Raw genomic sequence first — 16265 nt, 5'->3', positions numbered from 1 at the left:
CCCCAGACCCAGGAACATAATCAGCCCTTTACAGCCTCATGAAAGGCCAACAGGGTCAGGATCACCCTAATCTCTGAAAGGAGAATTTTCTAGAGGGCAGGGACTATGACACACCTCCTAATCCCTGTCAGATGACATCCCTTGGCTAATGGGACCTGTAACATGTCCAAACTGCTGGACTGTGTTGGATTGATAGAAACGATTGGGGAAAAAGAGCATTAGATAGCCCAGTTCCAAGTCATGAAGGACTTTAAAGATGACAATCAGCACCTTAAATTGCACCCAGAAGCACAATGGCAACCAATGCAGCCCACATAACAGTGATATGTATCACATATGTGACACCATTTACTACCTGTACAGTCACATTAGTCACTAGTTGAAGCTTCCAATTGCTATTCAAGGGCAGCCCCATACACAATGCATTGCAGTAACCCAGATATAAGCAGCAGGTCTCTTGGCTATAGCTGCCACCTGCTCTTCTAGAAGGAGCCTTGAGTTCAAGAAGGATTCATCCAGGGCAGTGTCACCCCATCAAATACCAATGGTGAAAAAACCTTGCCACCAGATAGGGCCAAATATCCAAATCCATTCAGTCTTGATTGAGTTGAGTTGAAACCCATTTCACCTAATCCAGACCTTTACAGACTCCAGCGACTGGGCTGGGACATCCATGATTCAGTAAACATTATATATTTCAGTTACATTATTTAGAAACCATCCTGAATGAATGATATTTACTATGGATAAATAACTAGATAAAGAAGAGGAGCCAAATGGCAAAAATACACGGGCAATTGTGGCACCAGAAGGAAATCAACCAAATAAATGATGAATAGCAACTACATTTACAGCAAATATCATATTATTCACTACAGACCTGCAAATTTAGGCTATTTCAATATTCCATTGAAATAGATTTGGGAATCAAAACACAACTCCCCTTCAATTCAGCCCAGTAAATCAAGTGGCTGAAAATACTTCATAGCCTTGTGAAGGACTTCACAGATTCAAGGGTTTTCTGAGGTTTCTGGAGGGTTTCCAGACAACACACTATTTTACAATTTCCATATGTTGAGAATGCGGGGAGGGGTGAGCATACATTGAATGGCTGGCTAGTGAATTTAATTACTTCATTAAACACTCTGACTTTCACTGATTTCTTGGGGTGGCAAGGTAAGTTTACGTTTAGTCTCGCAGCTCCAACTTCTTCTTTAATGAAGACAACCTCAACTCTAATTATACTCAGAATAGTGTACTTCTGTACACTTGGTCTTGCCAAGGCAAGTGAGAGTCTGTCTTAGCTATCAACACTGGGTTTATGGATGACCAGTCCAGGATGTACCTTTAAATCAAACTGGCATGTACCCTTGAGTCAAACTGCATTTTGAAATTCTGTATGATTGAGGCAGATTTAAATTTCTAAATAGTAAATAAATGAGTATCTAACTCTTACAAGCACTTGGGAGATTATTCCAGAAGGTTGATGTGTTACTGAACCTTACTGAAAGTAGTCCTTTAAGCCTTGGCCATCTCCCAATCACTTCCCCATCCAGAAATTATTCACTACCCTGTTTCCCCCAAAATAAGATATCCCCTGATAATAAGCCCAATTGGGCTTTTGAGCACATGGCAATAAAGCCAAGCACTTATTTCAGGGTTCAAAAAAAATATAAGACAGGGTCTTATTTTCAGGGAAACATGGTACCATGACCAGTGCAACCTTATAATATCATGTCCTGTTTTGCACCATTGTCTTAGGGACCCTGTCCATTTCCCAGATATTTAAATGACCCAACATTCAACCTACTGCCAATAGGTGGGCTGGGACCTTATGAGTGTCTTCATAGCTGGTCCAGGTGAAAGAGATGTTAGAAGCCAATGATGGTGGCTATAGCTCCATTGGCTTTGCTGCCATTATAATCACAGTCTAGCAATCACTACAATTTATCTCCCCAACCGCACTGTCATCAGCTGCCAGTTTTCTCCAGTTGTCTGATATCTTGGTTACCCAAAATCTGAGTAACTTTCTCCAAAAACCCAACAGGTCTTAGTACATTGGCTAAGACTCCTGTTAATCTTTGCCTTGTTAACACTAATTCCTACTTACCAGTAAGTTATATTCTCTCAATCATCCATTTTACAAACTCTTTGAACTGACTAATCTCACCAATGCTATCTTAGAAGTTTCAATATAAATAGTAAAATAAAAACCATGGGACTGGTATGAAAATGGTGAATGCTCTTCTCTCTATACCAGCCTCCTTCTCTGTAGACCTTCTCTGTAGATCAACTGCATTGTCTTTCAATTGCCAGCCTGCTTATGCCACTATTGTTATCTAGCAGAATTCTGAGAGGAAGCAAGACAGAATTATGTCTTGTCCAGAAAAGTTTTATCCTAGCCAGCCTGTTATCCTTTTAAAGACAGAGATGAGGGAGCTCTTCCCAGGAAGGGCCAAATTTGCTACTCATGTCTTTTTATTCTCCTACAGAGTATCCATAAAATTGTAAATAGCTAAGTTACTCCATCACATAAGAGAAGCCCATAGGCCTCCTCTAATGTCATGGAAACTTTAACACCCTCAAAAAGCAAGTGGACAGATATCACTTTTATCCATTTTTTGAGAATTATTTGGTTTGATGCAAAATATCTTCTGCATTGCTCAGTATATAAGCTATTTGCTGGATAGTCTAAAAGTGTCTTGAAAGGAGGTTCATGGGAATATTTCAAAATAGTATTGTGGTGGAATCCCTGGAAGTACCAAGCTGAAACATGCTGGCATTAATGATGTGTATAAGTTCTATCTTCTATCATTTTCCCCACAATGAAGCAGCCACAAACATTTTAATTCTTTCCCGGTAATGGGAAAGATAATTGGATAACTATGGATAATTTTTAATGTGAGTTTTAAAATATAAACTCTCTTGAATTTAATTTAACTTCGCCTCAAATTATAAATTTAGATGGAATTCTGACCTCTTCAAATCCCACAGCTCCAATTCAAATCCCAATTCAAACTGAATGAGCACTAATCGACAAAGGATATTTGGGTGGTGAAAATTCAAGCAAAGAACCACAAAAGGATGACTCAAATTTGGAGAATGTATCTTATAAGCAATTAGGTACAATAGGAGGAAAAATTATTGAAGCAACCTTGACGAGATTTGACTTGCTGGTAACTCACAGGATAATAGATTTTGCTATCATAAATTAATTTAAAATGTGCTTAGGATTTTTTAATTTTTGTAAAAATGAAATTTCAAACTGTAAATTTGAAGGAAGCATTATATATCAAGACAACGGGTGATTTCACAACATTTGAATAAACTTTTTAAGGATTTATATAAATGCTGTATAATTAGAAGGGTTCTCTACAGACTTGTTCTGAATGATTTTATGAGCTGCTGAGGCTTTTTTTTCTAGCACAGGGACGCATCCAAACTTGTCAATTTTAAGAGCTGTGGACTTCAATTCACAGAATTCCCCAAGAGTGGACACCCCATTCTAGCACTTAGAAGTTCTCTATTTATAAGTTGAAATAGGAAGTAGACGATAGTTCAAAGTAGAAGTTATAATGTGAAATCCTGCAAGAATTCCTTCTGCCTTTTTATTTTTACAAACAAAAAAATATTCTTTTTTTTTCAGTTAATTTGTTAATGCCATTTCCCAAGAACAAGCCCATTTATTGCTTTTAATTGTGTCTATTTCTATGGAAATATACTTGGGGCAGTGTAACAGTCACTTTAAATGCAGATGCCGATGGCTTCTGCATTTAAAAAAAAGTAAAATAAATTGGTCATTTTCCATGTTAATGTTTTTTTCCCCTTTCTCCACAGAACTGATTATTGCTGAACATAAGGTTCTGCTTGATATGATATTCAAAATGGGAGTGGCTATATTAATTGTGACAAAGAAAAGTAACTGCTCTAGGCTGATTACTGATTTACTCCGCTAAGATAGCAAAAAGGAAATTTGCAATTCCTGTCTTTTTTAAAACAAAAAAAAATAATAAGCTACAAGGCTTTGTTAGGGGAAAATGGCTTATTATCTCAGCTCTGAAGGGCATTAAATACTTACAGCCAAGTTTTGCCAAGGTTGTTGTTTGGGGGTTCACTATCACCTTCACACCCATAATTTGGAGTTGCCATTTGTGTTAGGAAATGGTTCTGGCCTGTTCTCCTGAGAGCTTGGTCATGTGTTTCCTTTATTAAAAGGCAATCGTGATATCATCATTATTGCAGGTTCATATTCTTGCCTCTGATCAACTTCCACCTTACTTTAGCCTAAGGCTGCGTCTCCAGAATTGTGAAAGTAGTTATTATTTTTCTGGATGTGCTGAAAGGGCTGGGAAAGCGGGGAGGACAAGTGACTCGGACAAACCGGGCTAAAACCGAGTTAAATGTGAAACCAAGAGTCTGGAACCTGAAACTTGGCAACTGAACTTTTTCTTTTCAGTTTGAAAGGTTTGGAAACTTAGCCAAGTAGCATCTCCAGTCTGTGAAACCAAGGGGGTTTACATTAGGACATTCCAAGGGGAGGAGAAACGCCTGAAGGAAATCATCTCCCTTCCATCCAGTGTCAGAAATAGCCCTGGGAAAGAAGTCCCAGACGAGGGAGGGAGGGAAGGAGGAAGGAAGGACAAAGGGAGGGGTGGAATTGCTTGCGGCGGAGGAGGAGGAGGAGGAAGTGGGGGCGGTGATAGGACGGGTAGGTAAGAGCGACGGAGAGCGCCCCGGGAGCAACGGAGAACTAGGGCGGGAAGGGGAAGTTCGGGCGCGGAGGCAGAGCTTTCCGCCTGCGGACGACGGAGGGAGAGCAACTAGGCTTCCCGAAGCAGAGGCGGAGGTCCCAGGCGCCTGGCGAGGGCCGGGTGAGAATGGCAGCTTCCCCGCCGCGCCTGCAATCCGCCGCGGGGTTCAGTCCTCGTCCGGCCGGCGGGAAACTTTCCAGGAGCCTCCGGAGAGCCTGCAAGAGTCAAGCTGGCCACTAGAGGGCGGCCGTGGGCTGCTGCGTCTCTCGACCCCGCGGCCACGGGGGAAGCCACCAGCCGCCGGCGGCGGGGCAAAAGGAGGTTCCTCGCCCCCAGCCTTGCAGATCCAAACGGATGGCAAGGCTGAGATGCGGAGCGGGAGGCTCTTGGTGGATTCTTGCGCTGGCCCTTCTCAAGGTGGGTGACTGACAGGTACTCGCGAGGGGGCCGGGCGGGGGCTCGCCAGGTAGGGCGCGCATCCCTCTAGCCTCCTCCCACTCCGGCTCTTCCTTCTCCTATCAGTTCTCGCTAACTCTTCCCATGACTTTGCCCTCCGCATCAGCATACCTAACAGGCGAACTGAAGTTTCCCGCTTGGAAACTCTTAGCACCGAAGACTAGATTTCAAAATCTAGTGACTGAGTAATGACTGAAGTCATTATTTCGCGAAAGCCCAGGGCTCCCCCAGAATTACAGAGTTGGAAGGGACCTTGGAGGTCTTCTATTCCACCCCCACCCCCGCTCACCTTCCCTTCGTCCGCAGCATCGAGCACCCTAAAGTGAGAAGTGACTCTCAAGAGAGATTTTTCTTCGGGCGACAAAAATCCGGGCGATTGGGAAGTCGCAACAACACTTAGGTCCAGTTGTATTTTACAGCTTCTGTGTTACAAGTTACTCACACCTGCCGGGATACACATGCGTGCCCTCACACTCCAAGAAGAAGTGACAGTTCTGTTCCACGGCTTGAATTTTAGTTTTTGTAGGTTTTTCTGGATTAATTAAGGTACAACTTCTCTCAAAAATATTTCAGGATGATTGTGTTGAAAAATGCAAGAACCTTAGAATTTGCCCAGTTCTCGTAAGTAAGGGTAAATAAGAAACAAAGCATTTATTCCTAAATGGCCTATGCTGTTTTTGATTGTTCTTTAGAGTGGTCTAGCTGCTCCAGTCAAATGCACCATCAACCAGACAGAATGGAAGGTCTCCAGCCAGTCGGTGTATCTCAGATGGAACAGTTCGGGCAACCCCTGTAATTTCAGCGTAATCTGCAGCTCCAGTAAGGTTTTATCCAGGGATTGCCAGGCCATCCAGAAGGACAATGGTTCCTATGAATGCAACTTCAATGGCTTGGAAGCTGGAACTTTGTACTCACTCAGGATTGTTTCTCTCTCTGATGGAGAAACTAGCAATATCACTCTGCAAACAGGTACAGCTTGGCTGATCATTTGGGGGATACTTAGAAGATGAGGAGGGATCTCTCCTCTTCTATTTCCATCCTGATGCTAATCCTGAGTTTGTAGAGATTATTATGTAACTTGAAATTAATGTGAAAGGTTCCTTAAACAGCATCTCTTCGTTCTTAGATTTCAAGAGGTAAATGAAATGATTTGAAATCTCTAAACACAAATCTCTTGTATAAATAGATGACACTTTAACTGTGTAGTCTGTCTCTATTCTTATTTACAAATTAGAAGTTCCTAATTGCTATAGATGTTAACTTTTTACTAAGCATATTTCCTTTCATCAGGGTCTGCTTTGAGAATCTTTCCAATTATATTAGTCTTGCCCAGAATTTATCAGCTTTCTCCAAATTATTACCCCCTAGATATGTTTAGTTATAATTGCCAGTATCTCCAGCAAGAATGGTCATCCTGGATGGAGATTATCAGATTGAGGAATGATTATCTAGTTATGGATTTGCACAGGAAATGTTGATTATGTTTGTTCATAAGTATATCTGATTTCATCCTAACAGCCATATTAAAATAACTCTGAAAAGATATTGCCTCCTTGCCTAAAATACTTAATCCAAATCACTTATAAAGCTCATATAACTGTGTAAAGTAGCAAAAAGGGAGGTATCCTAAATCTATTTTTTTAAAGTCTGCAATGATAATTTCTGTTAATTGTAATATGGGCACAAAACAATTATACAATGTTTTTATAAGAGGATTTTATATATTCCAGTATATCTATATATTATACAATCCAATATATCTACATATTGAGCTCACACTTTAAGCATTAACATTGTGTATATCTGTAGATAGATAACATACATATTTGCATATATTCTTCAAATATAAGTAACAAATGGTACATTTTTTCTTATTCCAATTTGACTACAAGATCAATAGATCTGTCTCTATCCATAGAGAACATCTATTCTTTATCTAATCTCAGAAATTCTTTGTTCCTTTTCGAATGGAGAGAGAGAGAGAGAGAGAGAGAGAAGGGCAACTAAGGATAGAGAGAAAGATGGAGAGGTAGATCATCAGCAGAAAAAAAAACAGTACAGCAGTAAAAGATAGAAACTTTCACTATCTGAACACAGTGTTTGTGTGTGTGTGTATATGCAGCAAAGTTTTAATTTCTTGACTTTCCTGACAATACATTTACAACATGATTTATACCTAAATTAATATTTCAATTTGCCTTTTTCAATCTAGTAGTAATATTAGATTATGTTAATACACTTGTATTAATAATTGTGCCCCATGACAAAAAAAAATTAAAATTGTATATGAAGTTTTCATTTAAGCTCTATATAATAGATTCAAAGCAATCTGGCTGTGTATATACAATAGCATTTAGTCAACATATTTTTCTTTCAAGTCAATTATCTGGAAAGATAAAGATTCTATACTAAATAAATTCTGTATTATTAAAGTTTAAATGAACAAATACCAAATGCAAGATAAAAATTGAACTAAGTCTAATGTCATGAAAGCATAGGGAATTTCTTTAAAATCATTACACAAAAGTGAAAAATAAAAGTTAATCAAGCTCATTTCTTGTATACATCTTCTTATTCTTGCTAGAATATGTGCAACAAATTGTAAAATATCTTTATAGAAATATTTGATATCCATGATATATCGCTTTTGGGCACTTGCCAGTCAAGAAGTTTGCAACAATGCAAATGGTTTTTAAGTGTTTGCTTCCAGACCAGAGTTTCAGGCCAGGCACTTCCCAAACTCATTGTTCCTTTGTTCTAGCGGATGTCCAAAGGACTGGGTGTTTTGTGTTCTGAGCTAGATAGATTAGATAAAGACTGAATTTCTGAACTTCGCCTTCTACGCACGCAATCTTTTCATTTGCTTTAGGAGTTGTATCCCACCTCTAATTTGTCACTTGCAGATCTGTTTATATTAAGAGCCAGGAGATTATTATAGTATTTTTCTTCATCTATACGTTCCAAAATTCAAAATAGTTCATTTCCTCAGTCCCTTAAAGTGGTTTATCTGCTATTTAGGCTGTAACTCTCACTCCTCTCAAAGCTGAGGATAGGTTTGGAAGAAGGTTGTTTCTTTTGATCCAACTTCTACCAAATGACCTCTTCAAAAAAAAATTTTTTTAACAAACCTTTATATCTTATAAAGTTGATTGAGAGGTAACTGTTGGATACCTCTCTTATCAAAACCAAGATTCAGTCAAAATTTAAAATATTGCTGTTATGCCAATTTCAAAAGGAAAAATGAAAAAGTTGTGTGAGAAGCTTCAAAAGTAACTAGTTCAGGTAGAAAAATTACTAATCTGATTTTAGTTAATTGACCATCTAGTGACTAGTGAAAAAATCTAGAAGAGGAAGAATAAATTTATCCATCTGTGTCTGTCTACACACTTACACACACATACACACTCCTACATACGATTTGTATGCTCGCTATTGCCTTAATGGCTATAGGCAACGTATAAGATACAGTACAATAAAAAGATGATTATAATGATGATGCTGATATAGTAATTGGTGTTGGAGGGTTGTATGTTCGCATATATATTTTCTTTGCCAGCCCAATTAATCTCGGAATTGTTTATGTATGCAATTATTTGATTTGTATCCTTTTCACTTAGGAGCTAAGAGGGTATATGTAAAACTTCCTTCTACTTTTCCCCCAGCAACAACCTAATGAGATAGATTGAGTTGAGAGACAATGACAGGCTCAAAGTCACCCAATGAATCCCAAGACTGAGGGTGTCCCTAATTTTGGGTCTCTTGTGCTGACTGTAGAAACAGATACTATCAAGGACAGTCTGTGGCTTACAGTCTTGCATTGCAGCGGTTCCATCACAAGGTTTAGCTACCAAGTTATGAAACAATGCATTGTTTTAGTAAGTACAAATCTAGGAGAAAAAGTTATATCCAGAAAGAGTACATAATGGGGAAAATACAGTACAAGGATGAGACCAGATTGGCAAGCTAGATAGCGAACTTGCTTCTTTGGTGAATTTTGCTAGCCTCATCCGGTGAGGAGCAAATGCATCTCTCCTGAAGGGTTTTAATCTGGACTGTGATGTTCTCTGAATTGATAAAAGAAAACTACTACACAAAAGCAGTATAAGAGCTAGCTGGTGGGATTACATATTGGAAACAGTCCCTCTGCATTTTGCCATTGTATATTCTTACTTTGTATAGTGAGGAAGGAAGTGGATTTGAAAGAAAACACATATTGTAGCTGCCTCTAGGTCATACTTTTTCAACTAAGGTACTTCAGAAAGCATTTAAATAAATTTGATAAGGGTTGGTTACTAACCAAAGCAGCACCTGACAGTTTTCTGTAACAGCACAGAATGTTAATTAGGCTAATATTGTCTTGTCGCCTTTATATTGTAGTCATCACCAAAAAATGTCTTTTTCCTCCTTTCCCTGGACCGTGGTTCTTCCTTTTACTGTGCAACCTAGCTAAAGAACATGCTCAGGCACAATCCCATCTTTGTATATTATATAGATCAGGGGTCCTCAAACTTTTTAAAAGGGGGCCAATTCACGGTCCCTCAGACTGTTGGGGGGCTGGCATGGCTAGGTGGGCATATGACTGGGTGGGCATGGCCAATTTAGCAGTCCATTAAACAATACACACAAATTAAACTTTAATTTGTTATGCTCCCGGGGGTGGAAAGCAAGTTAGTAAAGGATGTGGCTGCCTTGGGGGTGGGTGAGGGGCTTCTGTTTGTGTGTGTGTGTGTGTGTGTGTGTGTGTGTGTGTGTGTGTGTCCCTCCCCCCTCCCTCCCTCCCTCCCATGTGTGTCTCTCTCTCCAACCCTCCCTCTCTCTCTCTCTGGAGGCTGGGGAGGGTAACTTTGCTTTGCTTTGCTAATTTGCTAATTATAGGCTTTGCTAATTTGATTTCCACCTTGTTTGCCTTGTTTTTGTTTGTTGGAAACTCATAGATCCGTTGCCCCCTGCAAGATTTGAAATTAAGAAGGACAAAGTTACAACCACCTCTTTACAGGTTTGGTGGAGCCCATCCTTAGGGAAAGTAGATTGGTATGAGCTACAATTACTTAATGGCATCGAAAAAGTGGAGGAGATACTAGTTCCTGGAGGCATTTCTAGAAGCGATCAGATATTTGCCAATCTCATCCCTGGCAATAAATACACCATCACCATCAGAGCAGTTGCTGGAAATAAAAAAAGCTCATCAGTTGACATCAGTGGGTCTACTGGTAAGAATGCTTGTGGTAACAATATTATATTCACCAATATTATTTCACTTATGCTCATAATTTCTATTCCCACAAAGAAAAGAGAACAAATGAGAATTCCTTAGACCTAAAATTTTTTTGAAATGGTTTATGAATAGCCATAGACGTTTGTGGGGTCCATGGGATGTCAAATGACAAGACATGCATGCTGACATCATTTTATAAATAAGGTGACTTATGTACTTGCTTCATACATCAGGGAGCAAGTATATGATTTAATTTAATTTAAATTATATATTAACTTATAATTGAAATTAATGTATAATTTATATGTTCATGACACTCTGGTTTGCTGAGGACATTTGCAAACAATGAAAATCAGTAGAAATCCACCATTTAGCAAAAAATTGGTGTTTAGTTATTTAAGAAATAGTAATAAAGTGAGTTTTCTCACATTATTTATAGCAATAAATATACTGTACATTCAAATGCTATTTTCCATAATTGTATATAAACTGTGATCCACACTGTAGCATTGGGAGAGGAAATAAACTTGTCAGATCCATTGAATTACCAGAATTACCTGCAATTACCAGAATTCATAGTCAAATATTGACCAAGATGGCTGGAAATTCTGTTAGGCCTGAATGTAAATGAAGGGCCTAAATTTTTGGTTTTGGTTTTGGTTTTGGAATGAGAAAGTCTATGGCAGGGATTTCTCTACTGTCACAAACATCAGTGTCTAAGACACTGAGCTTGTCGATCAGAAAGGTCGGCAGTTTGACAGTTCAAATCCCTAGAATAAGTCTCCTGCATGAGCAGGGGGTTGGACTAGATGACCTCCAAGCAGGGGTGAAATGCTCCCGGTTTGGCCCGGATGAGCTGATCCAGTAGCGATAGTGGCAGGTGGTTTGGAGAACCGGTAGCAAAAATCCCTGCCCCCCCGCCCATGTCCACCCAATCGCCCAGTCACTGCTTCTTTTAAAAAATGCTTTTAAAAGGTAAAAATCACCCCCCCCACATGCTGTTCTACTTACCCCATGCCTCCTTTGCACGTGCGTGCGCCTCGCATTTGGTGCGTGTTGCGCACTGCGCATGCATGCACACAGCGCATATGTGCAGCCAGCGAACCAGTAGTAAACCAGTTCAGATTTCATCACTGCCTCCAAGGTCCCTTCCAACTCCGTTACTATTACCTTGGCATCATATATCAATGGCAGATGCAATAACAATATAAAAAGAAAAAAACCTGAACTGATATTAGACAATGTCTTGACTGATGTTGCTTTCCCAAGTAGTATGAAATCAAGTGATGCAAAAAGTCCAAAAAGTTTAGAGAATCATAGTTAATACCCCAAATATAATTTGATTGGAACAAAAGTATGGTTTCATTAATGAAGTTAGTATATTTCTTGATGCATACATTTTAATCTAAAAATTTTGGATGTCTCTTCAGAACATAAATAAATGTTTCACTGAAATCTAGTTAAGTTTATTAAATAAAATGTAGATTTAAAGGGATATACTTAAGGCAGATACTGTAGTAGTCTTTATATAAACTGCTCCCTTTCCTTCTTTTAACAGTTCCTTCACCAGTCAAAAATATCAAGATCTTGAGTAAGATGCAGTCATTCCATATTTCGTGGTTGCCAGGAGCTGGTCATGTGAATCAATACAGGCTGGTTTTGCTGGAGAAAGATATTCTAATTCAACAGATGAATCTAGAGAAAGATATTTTGTCCTACAATTTTTCAGGATTAATACCGGGATGTCTATATAATTTGACAATTATTTCCAAGGCTCAGGGGATGGAGAACTATAATGTAAGACTAGTAAGAACTGGTAAGATTTTATAAATCTTTTCCTGTGTAATATACATAATTAAAGGGTAAAATAAAGCCCCTTTTTTCAAAATAAAACACAGGTTTATTCATATAAATGTCCTTAAAATTAACTGCAATAGAATGTCATAAGAAATGCCTATGACTTTAATAGAAAAAAGTGGTTTACGTCTTGAACTGTTTCAAAATAAGAAGACTTTATTCTAATTTTATGCTTCCACTAAGGATTGTCCCATTCATCTCAGTTAAAGAGCTCTTAGCTCCCAGCAGGTATTTGTCAGAGTTTCAGTTTCATGAGACAGTGACCAGATGAGGGTAAATAAATATAATATAGTCAGCACTTGCCATTTTTAAATATAAAAGTAGATATCCAAGTGTATCTTGTCGTTTTCATCAATGTTACTGTTTCCGGTTTAGAAACTTATAATTACTCAAAAAAAAAGCCAGATCATTTTGAGAGCAGTTAAATAGTTAACACTTGTATTTTATTCAAAATTCAATTCTATATGCAATATAAAGTCCAAAATTTACAATATTCAAAAGTGATAAATGTGATTGGACTATATGAGATATTTTATGAATTGTTACACGATTCACAATACTTTGATCAAAATATATAACTCTACATCTAATCCTAAGCATTATATTGATGTTAAGCCAATGGAGCCTATAGACTATATACTCTTTATTACACTGTCGGTATTGATAACAAAATTATTTCCAGCTCAAAATCTTTTTAATATAGAACTGTAAGGATGTGTAAAGCTTACTGATTTGTACATAGATCAATTCAAAGAAATCCATAATAGTCCATCCTCACTGTGATCATGCTAGATCTCCACCCATGCTATTGTGAGATGGTTCAGTGGGGTCCAGAAGGAAATCCTTCAATTTGCAAGCAGGAACTGAAGTTACACAGGAAATCACTGAACCACCACAGAATAATATGTTGAAAAGTGAGTTTTATGCATGCCTATAACTCTGGTGCAAGTATTTGGTCTACTTTGCTTGGTAACTAATTTTTTTAACTCTTTTTTTAATAGCTCCAGCCAAAGTCTTAGATTTGATGGTAGCTAATGATAATAGTCTGGATACACTGAAAGTGTCATGGAAGAGGCCTTCAGGAAACCTTGATTTCTACAATGTCACCTTATTTCAACATGGGTCTTTTAAGGAAAGTAAAATTGTACAAGCACAAGTCACAGAGACTTATTTTGACAAGCTAATTTCTGGAAGTCTGTATGAAGTGAATGTCAATGCAATCAGTGGTGAATTATTCACCAGAGTGACAGCTCATGGAAGGACAAGTATGTTTCTAATTTTTCTAAACACCTTCTAATCTGATCAGTATTTTGATTTATTTATTTTTTTTGTGCCAATTGTTCTCTGGGCAGTAAATGGGTTGGATTTAGATTACAGTTACACTGGTCCTACTTATTTCAAAAGGAAACACTAATTAGTAAATCGTGAATTAAATGTGTGTAAAAGATTGTAATATTCCTGAGATACAATATCCTCATTTGTTATCAACATTATTGTATGTCTGCTTAAAGTCTTATCTCTATAATAATATGTTCACCCTTCACCATAAAAATATAATGATATTATAAGTGGAATAAAGGTAAAGGTAAAGGTTCCCCTCGCACATGTGCTAGTCATTCCCAACTCTAGGGGTCAGTGCTCATCTCCATTTCAAAGCCGAAGAGCCAGCATTGTCCAAAGACGTCTCTGTGGTCATGTGGCCGGCTTGACTAAACACTAGAGGCACATGGAGCACTGTTACCTTCCCACCAAAGATGGTCCCTATTTTTCTACTTGCATTTTTACGTGCTTTCGAACTGCTAGGTTGACAGAAGCTGGGACAAGTAATGGGAGCTCACCCCATTACACGGCACTAGGGATTCAAACCACTGAACTGCCAATCTTTTGATTGACAAGCTCAGGATCTTAGCCACTGAGCACAGTTAAAGGGGAAGTTTGCTGAAATTAAACAATGATTAACATTTTTACTATAAATCCTATGTCCAGCTATTCTTCCCTAGCTACGTCCCCAGTCCCAAATGGAGAACCAGAATATATGACAGGAAGAATCTATATTGTAGATAGAAAAAAGGGTTACTAACTCCTCAGGTGGTGATTCTATCCTGCCAATGTGTTGCAAATCTTACATTATATAGGCATAGGATTTTAAGTCACAAATTGGGACTTTGTAAAAATTTTCAAAAGCAATTAGATGTTTAGCAGTAGGAAGCTAATGAATTAATTAATGCTAATAGAATAACAATGTAAGGAAGAATTATTTATTCTATGATACACCAGTTCCCTTTTATCTGTTATCATTTTGCATTCTGTGTTTCAGTTCCCCAAGAAGTTTCAGAATTGAAAGCAGACAGCATGGGTTGGTTGAAATGTCTGAAAGTAAGTTGGCTTCCCCCCACGGGAGACTGGGACAAATACCGTATTTTATTGTTTGACCGCTCTACATTACTACTGAATACTACTCTGGAGAAAGATAAAAGAGAATACATCATCAGGGATTTAGCACTCGTTCCTGGAAGACAATATGAGGTGATTGTTGCTGTAGAAAGTGGAGGCTTACAGAATAAAGCCCACTGCAAAGGCAGAACAGGTGAGAAAATGGTTTGTTTGAGTGGGGTTTTTTTTGTATTATAGCCAGCAGAAATGTTGAAAATTTAAAAAGAGTTTTTTTTCTGAAATGAGATTATGGGATACAAATACTACTTGTATTTGAAGGGACTGTGAGGTACTTAAAAATATTTGAGACCTATTACTTTAAGTCAATTAAAGTAAGGCAGTTGACACTGAAATAAGCAATTACTGTGGGTAGAAAGTTAAGAACTCCAATTTTACAAAAAGGAAGGGAGTAGTCTGGAAAACAAAAGATAGGAGGGTGTATAAGAAGACCAGGGTCAGAAACCCTGCCTTATCTTACACCTCGTGTTGATTGTTTTTCCTGCTACACCCTCACTTTTAATCCTTTAGACTTTATACACATTTTGACTTTTTGACATTATACTCTTTATAATTATAAATTGCATATTATTGTGGGCTACAGAAATGTACCATTCCTGAACAAAAGTGGAGTGTTGCAGTAGAAACATAGTTTTGATCATACCTTTTATTGCTTTTCTTGAAATCTGACCACCTGAAAACTTAATTCATCATACATCTAATTGAGTCAGTCACTAATATAGATGTATCTCCTTATCACTGTTTCTAATAATACTGCCACACTAAATATATCAAAAAGCACAGGAGTACTTCTTGCAGTAGGAGTACTAGACAGTTCCATGATATCCTAACACAGGCTGTATCTTTGCATTCATTAAGAGAGATTCCATAACCATGTGTAACAATATGGGAAAGACCTTGAAAGACTTGGCAAAGAGACACTGCCAAGAGAATGGTCAGATAAGAGACAGCATAGTTTGCAAGTGGATAGTGGGCAAGGCGAGAGGTTCAGAAGACATGCTCCCTAGTTTCTCACAATTTTAAGGGGGAAATGCAGAGGATTGTCTTTTGAGACTTGATGATCAATGTTGGCCTTGTGGCCTGAACTAGACAGAAATCACAACTAGGTGAGTTAATTCTACTTTATTGTAAAGCCAGACTCACAGAATCTTGCAAGCTTGAAAGTGCAATCCTCTCTTCTGTTTTTCATTGCCAAAAATGGGGGAGGGGTGTCTTTTCAGACACCATGATCCAGTTGCTGGCTATGCTGTCTCTTACTGACCATTCTCTTGGCAGCATCTCTTTAGCCAATCTCCCAAGGTCTTTCCCACATGCTATTTCACCATGAGATCAAAGCCCTTCCCTGCGTGCATTATCTCTTTTCTATATGAATGGAAAGATGCATGTTTTTGATCATAACTGATTTTTTTTTTATTGCCTCTGTGGATGCTCCCTGTTACAATGGCTTGGCTCTCTTATAGCTTGGCTCTTGCAACTGATCAGACTTTAGGGGATGTATTGTTAAATCATGAACACTGGCCATTTTTCTTTTCTTT

At 38.3% G+C, this 16265-nt stretch overlaps 1 protein-coding gene across 1 annotated transcript in view; it reads left to right on the top strand.

Annotated features, from left to right (window-relative positions):
* The window catches only part of PTPRB (protein tyrosine phosphatase receptor type B), a gene marked incomplete at its 5' end in the record, with an annotated part of 87521 nt that overhangs the window by 20504 nt on the left and 50752 nt on the right, over positions 1-16265 (top strand). Inside the window, 6 exons of the mRNA XM_070947880.1 lie at positions 4992-5168; positions 5900-6176; positions 10142-10417; positions 11981-12238; positions 13281-13544; positions 14597-14866. Coding sequence (XP_070803981.1) covers positions 4992-5168; positions 5900-6176; positions 10142-10417; positions 11981-12238; positions 13281-13544; positions 14597-14866 — 1522 coding nt within the window. The remainder of the gene's footprint in view (positions 1-4991; positions 5169-5899; positions 6177-10141; positions 10418-11980; positions 12239-13280; positions 13545-14596; positions 14867-16265) is intronic.

Source organism: Pituophis catenifer, unplaced genomic scaffold (assembly GCF_029215685.1).
Source record: "Pituophis catenifer annectens isolate HBS135680 unplaced genomic scaffold, rPitCat1.0.hap2 SCAF_7, whole genome shotgun sequence".
Taxonomy (NCBI): Eukaryota; Metazoa; Chordata; class Lepidosauria; order Squamata; family Colubridae; genus Pituophis; species Pituophis catenifer.
Note: the sequence above shows the minus strand (reverse complement) of the source record. Positions and strands in the feature narration are given on the sequence as shown.